The 18284-nt window shown below is 50.2% G+C and overlaps 2 protein-coding genes and 1 long non-coding RNA gene across 3 annotated transcripts in view; 1 reads left to right on the top strand and 2 right to left on the bottom strand.

Moving 5' to 3' along the window:
* The window catches only part of AKT2 (AKT serine/threonine kinase 2), a 51455-nt gene extending 43366 nt beyond the window's left edge, over positions 1-8089 (bottom strand). Inside the window, exon 1 of the mRNA XM_045442338.1 lies at positions 7933-8089. The gene's annotated coding sequence lies outside the window, so the exon portion shown is untranslated. The remainder of the gene's footprint in view (positions 1-7932) is intronic.
* On the top strand, positions 7230-8449 carry LOC123578948. Its single transcript, XR_006702575.1, has 2 exons — positions 7230-7601; positions 8175-8449. It is a non-coding gene; the product is annotated as an uncharacterized LOC123578948 (long non-coding RNA).
* Positions 8450-8457: 8 nt separating this feature from the next.
* Positions 8458-18284, bottom strand: part of CE2H19orf47 (chromosome E2 C19orf47 homolog) — a 36644-nt gene continuing 26817 nt past the window's right edge. The window contains exon 10 of the mRNA XM_045442335.1: positions 8458-8651. Within this exon, the coding sequence (XP_045298291.1) occupies positions 8587-8651 (65 nt within the window). The 3' untranslated portion in view covers positions 8458-8586. The remainder of the gene's footprint in view (positions 8652-18284) is intronic.

The raw sequence follows: 18284 nt of genomic DNA, 5'->3' as shown, positions 1-18284 counted from the left end.
TAGGGGAGTACCTCCCAACCTTCACCCCCACCCTCGGCTCAGGGAAAGGAAGAGGCTGGCCAAGGCCGGGGCTCTCTGGGCATTACGGGGTGGAGAGAGGCAGCTGTACCCCATCTCCAAAGCAGGGATCGAACAGAGCTAATCCAGTCATTTCCAGAACAACTGAGGCCTACTTAGTGCTGGCTCTGTCTAGGAGAAAAGAAAACAAAAAAGATCATTTAGAACAACAGTAATGAGAGGTGTCTGGCTGGCTCAGTCAGTGGAGCATACGACTCTTGATCTCAGGGTTGTGGGTTCGAGTCTCACACTGAGTGTAGAGATTACTTAAAAATAAAATCTTTAGGGGCGGCTGGGTGGCTCATCATTTAAATGTCTGACTTTGGGGGCACCTGGGTGGCTCAGTCGGTTAAGCGTCTGACTTCAGCTCAGGCCATGATCTCACAGTCCATGAGTTCGAGCCCCACGTTGGACTCTGTGCTGACAGCTCAGAGCCTGGAGCCTGCTTCGGATTCCGTGTCTCCCTCTCTCTCTGCCCTTCCCCTGCTCATGCTCTGTTCTCTCTGTCTCAAAAATAAATAAAAATATTTTTAAAAATAAAATAAAATAAAATAAAATAAAATAAAATAAAATAAAATAAAATAAATAAATGTCTGACTTTGGATCAGGTCACGATCTCAAGACTTGTGGGTTCAAGCCCTATATCAGGCTCTGTACTGACAATGCGGAGCTGGAGCCTACTTCAGATTCCGTGTCTCCCTCTCTCTCTCTGCCTCTCCCCGGCTCACGCCCTATCTCTCAAAAAAAAAAACATTTAAAAATTTTAATAAAAAATAAAATATTTTTTTTTAATTTTTAATCTTTATTCATTTTTGAGAGAGAGAGAGACAGAAGGTGAGCAGGGGAGGAACAGAGAGAGGAGACACAGAATCCAAAGCAGGCTCCAGGCTCTGAGCTGTCAGCACAGAGCCTGACGCGGGGCTCGAACCCACGAACTGCGAGATCATGAGCTGAGCCGAAGTCGGATGCTTAACCAACTGAGCCACCCAGGCGCCCCTCCAATTAAAGTATTTTTAAAAACACCACCACCACAACTAATGACCTCAGAAACAGTGGCCATGGCATTGATCAGAGGCAGAAGAGTCAGTCTTAAAGAAGCAAACTTAACCCCAGATAGAGCTGGGTTCAAATTTCATGTCTGTTACCAACTAACACTGTGACTTTGGGCAAATCTAATAACCTGCATGGGCCTTCATTTGCTCACCTATAAAATGGGAGGAAAGTTACACTGAGCTCCCAGGTCATGGTGAGGACAGGTGAGAGCAGGCGCTTCGGGCCTTAGGCCCCAGAGCAGGGCCCAGCACAAAAAGGCCACCCTGCTAGCTCTCGGCAACACAGTATTCTATGTAGCTTTCTGTGCCTCAGTTTCCTAACTACCAACGGCAGTGACTCTTACCCACTCATAGGCTGCTGTGCCGGAGCTCAACACATGCGCAGGCTGCTCAGCATCATGTCTGGCTTGAGGGGGGTCAGGGGGCCTTGGTGACGGGTGTGATGAATATTCCTCCCTAGCCCTCCCCGGCAGGAATCTCACTCAGCTAATCGGCCTGCCACCTCCTCCCACCGCTCCACCAACAAGCCCAGGCTGGTTGCATCCAGAGCCCCTTGGCTGCTCTCAGATGCCCAACCTGACCCTGGCTGACCATCTCCAGCGGCAGCACGGATCCACTGGAGCACCGTCCCAGGAGGCCCCACGTCAAGCACTTTCTGACAAATGAGATCCCTGAATCCACCCTACAGCCCCGCTTGGAGGGGATGTTCCCATTTCCACTGAGCAAAATGCAACTCAAAGAGTTGACACAAGGACACCAGGGTTCCAGAGCAACCAAGAGAGAGGCCAGGAGCAGGGTGCAAACCCAGGTCAGCCCGGACCACGACGCAACAACCCACCTTATGATGAAGACCTTGAAATCAGGCCAGGGAGGGCTAGGGAGAGAGGCGACAGGGCGGCAGCTGCCCCAGTCCCTTCGGAAAGGGCTCACGAGGTGGCAAACCAAGGCAGGCTTGGATTTCTGGCCTCACCCTTAGAAACAACATCTGCGGACGAGCTTCCTGGGCAGAACGGCTGGGCTCGAGGAACTTCCTGCACGGACCTCTACATGTAGGTCTTCCCTTAGCCAACCCCGGAGCGTCTTGCTGTCCCCTGCTTCACGCACCCAGTGCAGCCACGCTCTGCTGCGGGTGCTGAGTTGGCGGTGGGTCCTGCCCCCAAGGGGGGCCAGGCCCGAGCTCCCCCCCCACCCCTGCCCCTCCCACCCCCCCCACCCCCCCCCACCCCCGCTCCCTCGCTCCCTCCCTCCTGGTCCTGCTCCCAGGGCTGTCTCCCCTAGCTGGGCCTCTTGCTGCTTGGCTGCTTGTCCAGAAGAGCCTGCCACGGAACCACCCCACCGTGCAGCCCAGAGGCCTGGTGGTTGAGAGCCTTCCACTGAGAGCTCTTGGGAAGCTGAAGAGAGGCCCAGGGAGGGGTGTCCCTAGTCCTCCAGAGGCCCGGAGATCAACTGCAAAAGACACTTCTTTCCATCCCTTCCCACCCTAAAGGCTTTCTTCCCAGGAGAAAGACCCCAGGAGGTTTGCTCTGAGGGTCTCCACTCCTTCTAGGAAGACAGTTCAGAGACAGCCTGGCCCCTCTTACTGCACTAAGTATGAGGCTCAGGTGCAGGATTAGAAGCCACTTTCACCCACAATTACCAAGCGCCTTGCTGGTTTGGGAAGACTCTGGAGCCACATTGCCCAAATTCAGAGCCCATCCCCAGCACTGCCAGACCCGGCACAGGTTACTGAGGTTCTCCAGGCTTCTGCGAGGTGGGAATCAGAGCCGATTCCTCCTCAATCTAAGGGACCTTCACTCAAGTCTTCCCATGCTCCTTTTACAGCACTCTAATCCCCACCTACATGTCACCTCCTCCAGGAGGCCCTCCCTGATCACCCCAGCTAAAACACAGTCATATCCCCACACTCTTTCCCCTGATCCCTATTCAGTTTGCCTTCATAACACTTATCACAAACTGATATCCCGCCACAGATTTGTTTGCTGGGCACCTGTTGCCACTAGAAGGTAGGCCCCTAAGGTCCGGTCTTCCAAGTTCTAGAGCCACCCCAGGAATGTGGCAAGCCCTCTGGCATACAAGCCGAGTGGAAGGTAGAATCAGTCAAGCCTTCATCAGGTATCACCGTTGTTCTGCACGGTTATTTGATATTAAGCCCAGCTGTTTGCATTGGGGAGGGGTAGGCACAAATCACCTCACCAAGCCTCCCCCCATCTGTCCCTAAACGGAACAGCCATGGGCCCTGGGGAATGCGGTGTGAAAACCACAGAGGAGGGAGGCGACCATCACCCTTGGCCGTTTCTAAGGCAGTGATTCTACTCAAGGGGGAAGTGGGAGGCATGTGAAACTCCCAGACCGGCTCTAAAATCCACCCCCCACCCCAGGCAAAAGCCTGAGTGAGAACCTCTTATGGCAAAAGGCACCCTCTAAATCTGACCACACTGCTCCTCAGAGCAGTCTGCAAGGCTCTGACCCCTGCCCGCTCGCAGCCCCTGGCCTCCCCTCCCACACCCGCCCCCTCACTGAGGCCTCTGTGCCACAGGTCCCTGACCTCACCAAGCTTTCAACTCTAGCACTGTGGTTCACCCCCCCCCACCATGCCCCAAGGCTGTTCCTTCTCCTCACTCACCTGGTCGATCTGGGATCAGCTGGGATCAGCTCCGAGGCCTTCCTGACAGCTCAACTAAGGAAGCTCCCAGTCACACCTCATTTTAACCCATTGCCCGGCACCTCCCTTTAACCTGTCATTTCTTCACCAGGTTTAGGGCTTGTCTCCCTCAGCTCCATGGAGGTGGCGCCTCTGTTGAGTGTACCACCATGACCCTGGCACCTGCACACAGCAGGTGCTCGATAAATGACAGCGGATCACCAAAAAGCTTCAGCTCTGCAATGCCTTAGGGATCAAATGCACACTTCTCCCCCCCCCCCACCGCGCCCCCACGTGGCTCTGCACAGGTGACTCCCTCCAGCACTTCTGCTACTCACCCTGCTCACACCCAACCTTCTGCCTCAGCCTTCAAAAGGGCTGTTCTCACCTGGGTCAAGGCCCTTCCTGCTACTCCTGGTGGGCTGTGGCGGAGATTCAATAAAAGCACATACAGGAAGGAGGCTTAGAAAGAGCCTGCCGTCTGAAAAGGAGCTAGGTAGAGTCTGACCTCGGAGGAGCTCTGGGCAGCAACTGTGTGGGAGGAGGAGGCAGCCTGGGTACTGCATTCGCCACTCTTTATTTGATTATACGTCCCCACCCCCGCCCCAACCCTCCAAAACCTGTTTCCTCCTTGGGAAAATGGAGATGCTAATTTCAGCCAGGCCCTCCTCCCGGTGTTCCCTGACAAGGATCTGTAACCGAGGAAGGGCCTTCAGAATCCTAGCAGAAATAATGAAGAATTACAATTGCTAAGATAATCTGAGGGCTCATCGTGTGTCAGGCACTCTTCTGAAATAGTGAGAACAGGAAACGTTTGCTGGAGACTGTTAGGCCAGCAGGGCTGTAAATGCTTTCCACAAATCAACCCATTTACCCTTCACAACAACCTACCAAGGGGAATTCTCATCCCAAGACACAGACAATGAAAGCTCAGAAAGGTTGAGGAACCTGCTCAAGGTCACACAGCCAGGGAGTGGTAGGGCCGGGTTGGAAGCCCATGCTCAGATAATCACTTCAGTGCAGCTCTTTACAGGGGTTAGAAACCAGGACCCGGATTCCTGGATTCTGGCTGGGCCAGGCTGGGGAGCTGGACACCAGGACGCCTGAGAGGGCTGAGGGTAGGGTGGGGGGAAGGACACCCTGAGGATGCCCTCAGGACTGCCGACTGAGCAGCTGCGCAGTGCCACGCACCATTCTAGAAGCTGCTCGTGGCTTGACTCATGAAATCCACACAGCAGCCTCAGTGGGGGCCGTTCAGAGCCCACTGCACAAGGGGTGAACACTGTGGCCCAAGGTCACACAGCCAGAATGTGAAGGCACCAGAACCTGCACACAGGCCCACCACACCATCTTGTGCAGGGACATCTAACACCAGGGCCCCTGGTAGCTAGGTCATCCCCTGCATGTCTCCCCTGCTGTTCTCTCCTGGCCCCCAGCACACACTACGCACCAGCTTCAAAGACGCCCTGGCTCGCTCTGAGTGGGGGGACCAAGTTTCACCAGCAAGTCCAGAACCGCTGGACTGGCTGCCCGCAGAGTCCTGGGCTCCCAGGCTAAACGGAAGGGCAGGCCCAAGGGTGCAGCTGGCAGGGTCCAGGGCAGGGCCTTGGAGGTGACAGAGACCCACTCCAGCTCGGCGCCTGGTGAACAAAGAACGCATGACACCAGGGGCAAGCTGACCTGGGTTCAAAGCCCAGCCTGCCGCCTAGGGTCTGACAGAGGGCAAAGCGAGTCTTCCTCTGAGCCCCAGTGTCTCATCCCTCAAAATGGAGAGAGACTCCATATCCACCCCCGGGGGCAACTAACCCACCGATCTAGTTATGTTGTCAACAAGAGGTTCACTGAGGCCAACCAGGCCCACGGGTTCCCGTCACGGTTCTACTACTTCTGGCTGTGACACAGCAGGAAAATCATTTCGCTTCAGTGTCTCAGTTTCCGTATCTGTAAAATGGGCATCACACGCCTACCTAGCTCTTAGGACTCTAAAAAACAGGCATTATCATACTTACCCCATAGGTGTGTTTTGAGATTTAAACGAGGTCATGGGTCTAAAAGGGTTGCCGCATGCCTGACATAACAGTGGATGTCTATTCACTGGCTCTGGAAAGGATTTGCCTGTCTGTTGTTTCCCCTTCTAAAACAGAGATTGTGACAACAGTACGTGTGGCTCTCGGATGTGAGTGTTCAGCACGCTAATCCATGTGAAGCATTCTGAATAGTGTGTGGCACACAGAATCCACTCGATAAACATCAGCCATCAATCTCATGATTATCGTTTTTATTGCTGCTGTCAACCCCATCCAGCAAACCCTCTAAAAGTTGGCAGGAGACCAGAGAAACAAACCCCAGGTGGAGAAAAATTCTACAGAGCCACCACGGTCTCCAAGAGACTCCAGGGCCATTCTCTAGGAACCACAACCACAGAAGCCAGTCAGTTTGGAAGCCAATGATGTAGACCAGAAGCAACCATCTGCCCCCTTTGACCGTATCACCAGCCCACGTTAGCCAGGTCAATCAGGGACTACAGCCAGCCCTCCCGGGAACTCCAGACCCAGGGCGAAGGTTACCAGGAAAGCCAAGGTCACAAGTTGGCCTAGGGAGCAGGGGCAGTGGCTTCAAGCACCCACCCAGTGACCACAGTGAGAAACTAGATCTGTGGGGGATTTGGCTACCCGAAGTCCTTCAGAGAAATCTGAAGGGTCAGGCTGGGCCAGGGTCCCCCCGCCCAAATCCCCTTGGCCTATGCAGTGAGGAACAGCTGGGAAAACAGCACTCAGCCTCACGGCCGCCTAATGGTGAAGCCAACTGTTATCGCCTGGTGGGGAGCGTAAACATGGCACACGACAGAAGGCTGTACAGCTACCCTAGGGGAGACACAAACAGCCTCATGGCCAGGATGGAGGAGCCCACCATGATCTGTATTGGCCTGATGGGCACCTGGCTCATCTGCACCCCCCCCCCACCCCCCCGCACAAGGTCTGGCCAGGACTGAACTCCCAGTGCTTCTCTGTGAGGAGAAAAGTGAACAAGGTTGAAAGGCAGACCACAGAGGACCCACCTGATTACTCTAGCAGAGGCCTCTTGCTGAGCCCAAGCAGCCACCAAATGAGAGGATGCGGGTGTTCAGAATCCCAAGGATCAAGATGTCCCCAGCCACCTTGCCTTGTCAGAAAAGGTGTTCTTCTAAACACTCCTTCCTCCTAAGGCTTAACAAGCAGACCCAGGGGACATGGCTCCTCAAATCTAAGCTCAGTACCTCCTCCCCTCCCTAATACGAGCAGAAAGCTCAGGAACCTTCAGACAGTGGCTTCCAAGACATCTCCTGCCCACAGAATCAAAGGATTTGCTCCAGGGGTACCCCACACACCTTAAAATAAAGCTTAATAATATGAAAAGGTTCTGCGGTAGACAACAGTCCCAGTGACCAAACAACAATCCCAGTGACCATACAATTTCCCCCCAAAGTCATCAAGAAGTTCAACAGCGATCCTCCCAGCTCTAGTTCAGGGTAAACCCCCAAGCCCCACCCACCAAACTCGGGAGGCAGAAGCCCTTCCTCAATACTCCGCGTTACAGCCCTCCCAAGATACTCCACAGAACACCCACTGGGGGCTGTCCCCCACCCCCGCCCGTCCTCTCAAAGATTATAAACAGCACAACCCTCCTCCTTTGACACAGAGCTCCTCCACGCTCTCGGGATGCCCCCCCGCCAGCACTTCAGTGGTATAACCCACAAGGCGCTACCCCGGCCGCACTTGGTACGGCTCCCTCCCCAGCAGTTCCCCCACCTCCCCAAACACGCTCAAGGAACTGCTCCCACAGCCCCGAATAGGTACGGCCCCCTACACTCGGTAAGGCACGCACACCGGTCGGGCTCTCCCTTCCCATCCCACTGCCTCAGCCCCCAGCTCTTCAGTGGTTCGGTCAACGCACTTTGGTGTGCCCCCCCCCCCCTGCGCCGCCTCAGTGGTACGGCCGGCCGCCCCCGCCCCCGGCCCCTCAAGGCTCGTCTGACCGCCCCCGGCGCGTCCGCCCCCAACTCAGTTCCGGAAGGGGGGCCCCCGAGGACCGCGGTCCCCGCCCGGCGGGCACTGGTGGTACGGCCCAGTGCCGCACTGCGGGGGGTCCGGACGCGACCATCGTGGGGGGGAGGCGCTCAGGGACACGCGCTGGCGCACTCACCTGTCACCGGCGGCCGCCCAGCCTTTCCGGCGGGGCCCTACTCCCGCCCATCGCCACGCTGCGCTTGGTCCCGCTCCTTGTGTTTCCTGGCGGCGGCAACTGCAGCAGCAGCGGCAACGCCTTCTCCGAGCCAGGCCCAACGGCTCGCGCGGCGCGGCCCCCCCGCCCCCTCCCCCCGGCCCCCGCTTACCGCCCCCTCCCACCCTCTGGCCGGAAATACCGCCCTCTCCCGCCACAAACAGGAACTGACGTCAAAGAGCGAGAGATGAACTCGGAGAGCGCTAGAGCGCAAGCGCAAGAAAGGGCAAGAGGCTGACTCAGAGCAGGACGCATGCGTACAGCAGGCAAGTTTGGGTCGATGTGGGTTACGGAGGTGCCACGCGCAAGCGCCCGACGGAAAGAAGAGACAGGATGGCGCAGGCGCAGTAGGACTCTGACACCCGCTTTCCCTAATGTCTCGCCGCAGTGATACTTCCCGGCAGCCCCTGGTCTTTATTTACATACGCTTTGATCTCGCTTTACTGTGATCTCGCCTTTCCTCCCAGTTCCGAGGCTCTTAAAGAGCCCCGGAGCGGGGGTTTTGAGAGTTGTCTTTTCAGTGTGTCCCCTCATGATGAGTATAGGCTCTGAAGCCTCACAAACCCAGCTTTGCATTCATTCCCTTGCTGGTGATTGTAGGCAGAAGACTTGGCCGGTTTTCTGTGCCTCTGAATCCACATCTGCAAAATGGAAACAGAGCTGTGTCACCGAGCTATTGGACTTTTTAATGTTAAACAGAACACTTTATATCAAACATTCTGTGACTCCAAATACTAACCCTACCTGCTCATCATATACAGTATGTGCAATTAAGTAGCGATTGGACTTTTATGGGGTAATTTGGGCCTGCAAAGGCCTTAAAATCGCCCTGTAAGAAAAGAGCTTTGCACAGATCCTGGCCCACTTGTTAGCTAGTGTACTAGGCCCTATGAGACATCTGTCTCCCAGAACTTTCTCATAGGTTGGGTAGAGCCTGCTGTCCTCAATTTGGGTTCCAGTGTGCCACGGAGCTTGGCAAGTAACACATTGGTTAGTGCATACTTCTAGGAGGCCTAGCTGGGAAGTGAAGAATCTTAGGTCCACCTAAGTCTGTGAGAGTGATGCAGAGGCAACTACGGCTCAGAGGCGGGCCTTAGGTTCCCCAGAGGTAAACCTAATACTGGAACTCGACCTCAGCTAATGGGTTTTCCGCTTGGAACTTGCTGTTCTGTATTCCTTCTTCATGGGCTTCCCCCATCACAGCCCTGACCATTTTAGTGTCTTACTGTCTGGTGATAGGTCTGTCTCCTCCACTGCACAGAGCGCCCCACCAGGGAAAAGACCGGGACTGTCCCGGTCATCACTGTGTAGCTAACACTGCCCAGCCAAAGTTCTGGCACAGAGTATGCTCTTGCGGATTTTTTGTTTCAAGAATTAACCCGGGGCGCCTGGGTGGCTCAGTCGGTTAAGCGTCTGACTTCAGCTCAGGTCACGATCTCACAGTCCGTGAGTTCGAGCCCCGCGTCGGGCTCTGGGCTGATGGCTCAGAGCCTGGAGCCTGCTTCCGATTCTGTGTCTCCCTCTCTCTCTGCCCCTCCCCTGTCTCTCTCTGTCTCAAAAATAAATAAACGTTAAAAAAAATTTAAAAAAAAAAAAAGAACCCTTCCGCTCTCATTTAGATTCAAGATTACTGTGGCCTACCCTCTTTGCCCCTTTCCATGCCCAACAGTTCATGGCCCATTCCCCTATTTCTGAGTCTTCCTTGAGCTAACTGGAACCCCTGTCCCTCCTGGGATGGTTTACAACACATGGAGGTTCTCGCTGAAGCCTTGTGTACAAACTCCTTGGGGTATCAGTAGTCAAGGGTAATGACCTAGTACACACATAGGTATACTTACCTGTAGATAGATAGATAGATAGATAGATAGATAGATAGATAGATAGATACCTGTATGAAATGAAAGTGCCATCAAATACTATTTACTCATAGGCACCATACACTCGGATTTTTTTTTTTTTCAGTGCTTTTTGAGGCCCTGCTGAACTGATTTTCTGACCCTCTACAGGGTCTTGCCTTTCAGTTTGAAAAACACTGGTTTGGGGGTGAACAACACTCAATGGCTTTGGAGATAGGCCCTAGTTCTAATCCTGCCCTTCCTGCATCCTTTCCTGTCAAAATAATTTCACTTCTCTGAGCCTGCCTTTCTTCACTGCAAAACAGTATCAATAGAATTTATTTAGGGGCGCCTCGGTGACTCAGTCGGTTAAGTGTCTGACTTCAACTCAGGTCATGATCTCACAGTTCACGAGTTTGAGCCCCGCGTCAGGCTCTGTGCTGACAGCCCAGAGCCTGGAGCCTGCTTTGGATTCTGTGTCTCCCTCTCTCTCTGCCCCCTCCCCCGCTTGAGCTCACGCGCGCGTTCTCTCTGTCAAAAATGAATAAACATTAAAAAAAATTTATTTAGCAATTGTAACAGGCCAGTTTCTGTTCTTGACACAGTCCCACCAATGCTGTCCTATTGCTGTCAACACAATCTTGGAGGTTAGGTGCAAATTAAAGGGCTTGCTCAGGATCCCAGGACACTTTAGGGGTAAGGCAGGATTTGAACCCAAGCAGTCTGTGCTTTGAATTCATATCATGCTATAAAATGGGAAGTGATAGCCCTGTTTCCGCTCCATGTTGCTTCTTAATTATCTTAATTTGGGGGTGTCAGTCTCTCAATTTCCAAATCAAGGGTGATTGAGGAAAAAATTCCCTAAAACCCCAAATCATTCTATACCCTTTCATCTATTCAGCAAACTCCCCGCCTATAACTGTAAATATGGGCGGCACAAGCACTTCTGGGGAGATGGGCCAGTAGCTTCACATCTGAAGGCTGCCCAAAGGCCTCCTGAATCTGAAAACAGTGATTAAGGATCCTTCCCCGAGGGGCCGCCTGGGTGGCTCAGTAGGCTCTGGTTCATGAGTTTGAGTCCCAACGAGTCCCATATCAGGCTTTCTGCTGTCAGCACAGAGCCCACTTGGGATCCTTTCTCCCCCTCTCTCTGCCCCTTCCTCTCTCTCTCTCAAAAGTAAACAAACATTAAAAAACAAAAACAGAAAAACCAAACCCTTCCCTGAGGGAAGGAGAGGGTATCCCCTCCAAATCTTTGTCCCCAGAGAGCAGAAATCAGGCCCTAGAGTTCATTTCAACCTTTGTCAGAGTTTGGGCTGCCAGTGCATGGGCCAGCCAGAAAGAACCTCTTTAGTAGCCCCAAATGGGGAGCTTCCACTCCATCCCCATGGGGGGGGGGGGGGGTAGTCTATGGCAGTGGTGGAAGTGGTGGATCTGACCACAAGGGGGAGCCCTCCCTGTCACACGGGGAATCTAGAGAGGATTCCAAGAGGACTCAGATGTAACCCCCTTCTTCATCCTAAGCAGAGCATTTTCAGGGGAGAAAGTCCATAGCACTGATCAGATTCTCAAAGAAGTCTGGAACTGTTTAAAAAAAAAAAGGGGGGGGGGGCGCCTGGGTGGCTCAGTCGGTTAAGCGTCCGACTTCAACTCAGGTCACGATCTCACGGTCCGTGAGTTCGAGCCCCGTGTAGGGCTCTGGGCTGATGGCTCAGAGCCTGGAGCCTGCTTCGGATTCTGTGTCTCCCTCTCTCTCTGCCCCTCCCCCGTTCATGCTCTGTCTCTCTCTGTCTCAAAAATAAATAAACGTTAAAAAAATTATTTTTTAAATAAAAAAAGGTTTTCTTTAAAAGAGTTTCCCATGTTATACAGAAATGTTGAAATATCTTTGACTCCCCAGCCAGAATACTAAGCCCAGCCCTAGCTGGATGCTACCGTTTGGGAAGATCCTATTAGAGTAATTTTAAGTGGTTGGCAGAAGTACAGATAAGCCTCAGGGATTCTGTAAATGTTGGTTCCGGTTTCCTCTTTGTAAAATATGTTTCTGTTTCAAAAATTGTAATGGGAGTCACCATGCATCGTGCCCATTCGACTTTTTAACACATCAGAGATTCCCAAAACGTTTAAGTGGTCATGCGAAGCTAATGCACTTATACGCAGACCATGGGACGAAGCTTTTTCCACTCTTAGAAAGATTGAACACTTTTTCCACCTGATCTGAACACACAAATGGCTTCCCATCCCACGTGGAATAAAAGCTGAAGGCTTCATCATAGCCTTCAGGGCCCTATGCGAGCTACCCCTGCCTACCTTGCCAACTTCATCGCCACCTACTCTTGCCCTTGACCACCATGTCCTAGACACGGTAACCTCTGCCCCTCCAAAAAAAAAACAAGCTTGTTCCCACCTCAGGGCTGTTTCACTTGCTGTTCTTTGGCCTGGACGGTTCACTCCCCGGATCCTCATGTTTGCATGACTGGCTCTCTCGTCTTTCAGAACTCGGTTCAAATCTCACCTCACCTAGAGAGGCTTTCCCTGGCCAACCCAAATCCAAAAGAGCCACATCGTTACTATTTCTGTAGCACATTTGAATTCCCTACCTAGCACCTAACACTCAACACTATTCTTGTTGCTCATCGTGTAGCTGTCTTTCCTCAAAACCAGAATAGAAATTTGCCCCCGAAGGTGACTACCTTGTCTTGGGTGGCACCACGGTATCCCTACCTCCTGGAACAATGCTTGGCACATAGTTAGGACTTGGGGATCAGTAAAATACTTGTTGACTGAATGTGTTTTTGATTAAGAAGGTTATAGCAAATGGGGTGAATTTGACTTCAGGTCTAAACTTGTCCACTAACAAAATCTTGAATAATAATCATCTCTTAACCTTTATGAATGAATTCCCACCTATCAGGCACATTGCTAAGAACTATACCCATGACCTTGTTAAATGTTCCCACAGGTGGAAGTCTGTGTAAGGCTTATTTTGCAGAAATACACATAGGCGCAAGGAGGAGAAGTCTCTTACCAAATACCACACCGCTGGAATGTTGTGGCGGCCAGATCCGTTCCCACAGGTGTCTCAGGCCAAGCCCCTACTTTTAGAGCGCTGTGCTTCACCCGTCTGGGTCCAGATTTGAGAAACAAAGTCTCATTTTATGCGGAAGTATATGGATTTGAAACAGCGAAATGCTTAAAACATAGTGTCCTACATGATTAATAAAAATTGGGATGATACGAATATCACCTAATGTTTTAGGGCACCAGGGAGGGAATCATTTCAGTTTATAAACTATTCCCGCTGTTGCCACAAGATGGCGCCACATGAACTGGCCGTTCCTGCTTGCAGGCATCGGGCCTTCCAGGAGCAAGGGGGGGGCCTTCCTTGGTGCCGTTACTTAAACATTCTCTGTTTACAAGAAAACTGTGACAGCTAAATGCAACACATGATCCAGAATTGGATTGTGAGCCAGTGGGGAGAATGGCCATAAGGAGCATTATTGGGACAGCTGATAAAATTGAAGTATGAACTGGTATTTAGATGAGTCTTGTATGTTAAATGTCTTGGTTTGGATAGTTATACTGTGCTAATGGAAGAGAATGTTCTTGTTTTGGGGGAATACACACCGAGGAATTAGGAGGTTAAGGGCCATGACGTTCTCCAACTTAACTTTCAAATGCTTCAAAACACAACATCCATATATGTATGTATGTATGTGTATGCGTGTGTGTGTGTGTGTGTGTGTGTGTGTGTGTGTGTGTGTGTGTGTGTGTGTTATGCCTGCGGAGAGGGGGACAGGGAAGAGGGAACGATAAGACAAATGGAGCAAACGACTGGCAAGTCCAGATAAAGCATATTCAGAAATCCCTTGGGCCATTCTTGCTACTTTCCTAGAGGTTTACAATTATATTAAATAGTTACTCAAAAAGCTCTCTTTGTAGCCAGTGAGAACGTCTGAAAGAGTTGTTTAAGTCGTGGTGCTGAAAGTCACCAATTTCAGAGATAAAATTAGATGACAACCAGTGCCAAGGCTCTGTGAAGCCCTTCCCAGTTATTCTGTGAGGCAGATGCTACTATGACTCCCATCTCAGTGGAGAAGAGGTAAGCACAGAGAGGCTGAGTAACTCGCCCAAGATCACACAGCTGCAGAGCTCATGCTTTTAGCCTTCACAGGCCATCAAGAAGGCCAAATGATAGCCACGATGTGCTACAATGACCATTTAGGAGCACTAAATATGAGGGACCAGAGAAGGAAGATTTAGGGGAAACGTTGGGAAAAACGAATGTAGGTTTATGTGCTCTGAACACCTGCCTCAACTTGATGTCACATCTATGCCAACGTCGGTCCCGTATTATGCAAGGTTTAACCAAAATAAAACTGGGAAATCCAGTGGCTGCTGGTTCTAAGGTGACTGCACCTGCTGGCCATTGACACTGGAGGAAAAATTGGAGTGTTCCTCACACGAATCTGATCATTCTCGATATGTACTTGTAATTACACAAATAGCATAAATTCAAACTTATAAAACATAGGTACATTCCCTTTGCCCCTGCAATTTAAGTCTTAGGTATTGGCCCAATGGATATGTCCACACATAAGCAAAATTCAGTGCAAACTAGAGGCACTGACTGTGATAGAAGAAGACCTGGAAACCCCTAAGTGTCCACAGTAAGGGACTGGTTAAGTACATCGAGGTACATCCACACAAGGGAGTATCGTGCAGCTACTTTAAAAGGAAGCTTTGAGGGGCGCCTGGGTGGCGCAGTCGGTTAAAGCGTCCGACTTCAGCCAGGTCACGATCTCGCGGTCCGGGAGTTCGAGCCCCGTGTCAGGCTCTGGGCTGATGGCTCAGAGCCTGGAGCCTGTTTCCGATTCTGTGTCTCCCTCTCTCTCTGCCCCTCCCCCGTTCATGCTCTGTCTCTCTCTGTCCCAAAAATAAAATAAACGTTGAAAAAAAAATTTTTTTTTAAATAAAAAAAAATAAATAAATAAAAGGAAGCTTTGGAAAACAGCCCAGCAGTTCAAGTGGTTAAAATACAATTAACACACTGCCCAGCAATTCAACTCCTAGGTATATACCCAAAAGCAAACATGTCCACGCACACACTCATACACGAGTGTTCAGAGCCTTAGTATTCATAACAGCCCCAAAGCGGAAACAACCTCAATGTCTGTCATCTTGGTAAACGAAATGTGGGAACTCATACACTGCAACATCACTCATCAATTGTTTCAAAATGGAGTATAATGGAAGATCTATGGTGTAACATGGATGAATGTCAGAAACAGGCTAAGTGAAAGAAGCCAGACGGGGCGGCCGTGTACTGTATGATTCTGTTTACATGAAATGTTTAGTAAAGGTAAATCTACAGAGACAGATTAGTGGTGGCCACGGGCCTGGAGCCGGGGGGCAGAGTGTGGGAGGACTTGGAGAATCATGGTTAAGGGGTGTGGGCTTTCTCTCCGGAGTAATGAAAACATCGTGGAATTCTAGTGATGAATGCACAACTCTGTGAGTAACTAAAAGCCATCGAATTGTGCGCTTTATTTTTTTTCAATTTTTTTTTTTTTTTTTTGAGAGATAGAGACATAGCATGAGTAGAGAAGGGGCAGAGAGAGAGGGAGACACAGAATTCAAAGTAGGCTCCGGGCTCTGAGCTGTCAGCACAGAGCCCGACGTGGGGCTCAAACCCACGAACCGTGAGATCATGACCTAGGCCAAAGTCAGACGCCCAACCGACTGAGCCACCTAGGCGCCGCTAATTGTGTGCTTTAAATGAGTGAATGGATGTGCGTTATATCTCAATAAAGTATGTGTGTGTGTTTTAATGTGAGAGAGAGAGAGAGAGCGGGGTGGGGGGGGGAGGGGCAGAGGAGACAGAGAGAGCGACAACTCCGAGCCGGTTCCACACTCAGCACAGAGTCCGACACGGGGCTCAATCCCACAACCCAAAGATCAAGACCGAGGCCAAAATCAAGAGTTGGACACTCAACCAACTGAGCCACCCAGGCACCCCAGTGTGTGTGTGTGTGTGTGTGTGTGTGTGTGCGTGTGTGTGTGTGTGTGTGTGTGTGTGTTTAAAGAAGCTTGTCATGTATTGATATGAAATGATCTCCAGGATATATTAGTGAAAAAAGCAAAGCGCAAAACTGCCATATATGCGACCATCTGAGTGGGAAAACAGAGTTATGTTTGCAAATGAAATACTTCTGGAAGGACACATAACCCCAGTAACACCCACTGCCTCTGGAGAGTGGAACTGATGACCCAGAGTAGGAGAGAGAATTGTTGTTTTTTAATTCTTAAGAGATACCAAAAACATATAAAGAATAACACAACAAACACCTGTGTGCCCACCACCCAGCTTTAAAAATCATTCCTATACTGTTTTCTTTTTTTAAGATTTTATTTTTAAGTAATTTCTATACCCCAACTTGGGGCTTGAACTCACGACCCCGAGATCAAGAGTCGCACGCTCCCCCAACTGAACCAGCCAGGCACCCCAACCCGTTCCTAGGCTGTTGCATATGTGAGGTCCAATCACATCCCATCCTACCCCTGGAGGGAACCATGCTCCCACATCTGGAGTTCGTCAATCCTATGCATTTCATACATTTGCTACATTTTAAAGAGCAAACTGATTGAATTAAGTGAATAAATATTTAAGTAGTAAATATTTTGCATATTGCAGAACTACACATATTCTGCAATTTTTTTCAGTGTTTTGCTTTATTCTTATTGATATGTGCGATGTTCGTTCATTTCCATTGATATATAATATTCCACACCCAATACATCAGACAGTACATCCTATATTGATGTATGATTTGCCCAGATGGCCACAAAACAATCTCTCATCCCCCATGCTCTTCTTACTATGAGACAGTGACATTCCTGTCATTGAGAGGTAGGGTCTATGGTCCCTCCCCTTGAATCTGGGCGGAAGTGAACCAATGTGACTTGCAATACTAGGTTAGAAAAGGCAATACGGTTTTTCCTGGCTCTCTTCAGCAGCATGCTGTTGGAACCCAGCCACCATGTTGTAAGGAAGCCCAGGCCACACGGCGAAGCCGTATGTAGGCATTCTGGCTGATAGCCCAAGCTGAGGTCTGAGCTAAGTGCCAATACTGGTTAACCACCAAACAACCAAGGAAGCTTTCAGGAGGACACTAGCCCCAACCAACATCTGACTGCAACCACGAGAGCCCCCAAGTGACACAGTCTGAGTCCAGTCAACCCCCAGAACCATACGAGATCATAATTATTGATTTGAGCCGGTAAGTTTTGAGGTGATTCATTGTGCATTAGATAACTGAAACAACTATGCCACAATCTGTCCATTCTCCAGTTAATGGATATTTGGGTTGCTTCCAAGTTAATGCTATTACAGTGATCTCATGAACATTCTTATTCATGTCTCTGTATGTACAAGTGTCTCCAGAATGGTAATTGCTGGGTTGGGGAGTATAACATCTTCATTTATACTACAACCTACCAAATTATTTTCCAAAGTGGTTGATCCCAACTTACATCCCAAAAGCAGTGTACCATATTCCCAATACTCCAAATCTTCCCCAACACTGGAGACTTTAAATTTTTTGCCAATCTACTGGGCACAAAACAGTCTTCTGGTATGTATCTTTTGGTGCCTTTGAACTTGTTACTGTTTGCATGAATGGATCCCAAATAAATATTTATCATTTTCCTATTTTAAACATGCTTTATATATTGGCGTTTCATATTAAAATTACATTTTCTAAAAAGGAGGTGCTCCCCCCAGTGGCAAGGAGCACATCTCGAGCCTAGGCCTTGGTTTCAGTTCCCAGTTACCATTCTAGGTAAAATATTCTGAGGCTCCTTAGAGAAATGGCGGACTCTAGGACCAATAGTGGAAGTATGTCAAAGGACACAGGAGCCAACTGAAAGAGTCCCCAAATGCCAAAGCTAGAATAATGTGAACACAAAATAATTCAAGTAGTATTGGATTATATAACCCAAAGTATAAAATAAATATACCCAGGAGTCCAGACTGATGAAAATAAATGATTGAATAAGTTAATAGAGAAAAGAGACACATCTTCCTTGCAGAAGAATTCCCAGCTTTTTTTTTTTTTTTTTTTTTTTGAGAGAGAGCACAAGCAGGGCAGGGGCAGAGAGAGAGGGGGACAGAGGATATGAAGCAGGCTCTGTGCTGACAGCTCAGAGCCCGATGTGGGGCTTGAACTCACGAACTGTGAGATCATGACCCAAGCCGAAGTTGGACGCTCGACAGACTGAGCCACCCAGGCGTCCTCCCAGATTTATTTCTAATTCGTGTCGGTACTTTGCCCTCAAGGCAGTGAAGCCTAAGCCCTGTACTCCTTAGGTGTGGGCTGTGCAGAGTGACTTCCCTTCAAAGAGTTCAATACAGAAAGGGAGAGAGCAAACTGACAGTGC

This window comes from Leopardus geoffroyi, chromosome E2 (genome assembly GCF_018350155.1).
Source record: "Leopardus geoffroyi isolate Oge1 chromosome E2, O.geoffroyi_Oge1_pat1.0, whole genome shotgun sequence".
In the NCBI taxonomy this organism is placed as follows: domain Eukaryota; kingdom Metazoa; phylum Chordata; class Mammalia; order Carnivora; family Felidae; genus Leopardus; species Leopardus geoffroyi.
The sequence above is the reverse complement of the archived record's forward strand: the minus strand, read 5'-3'. Positions and strand labels throughout refer to the sequence as shown.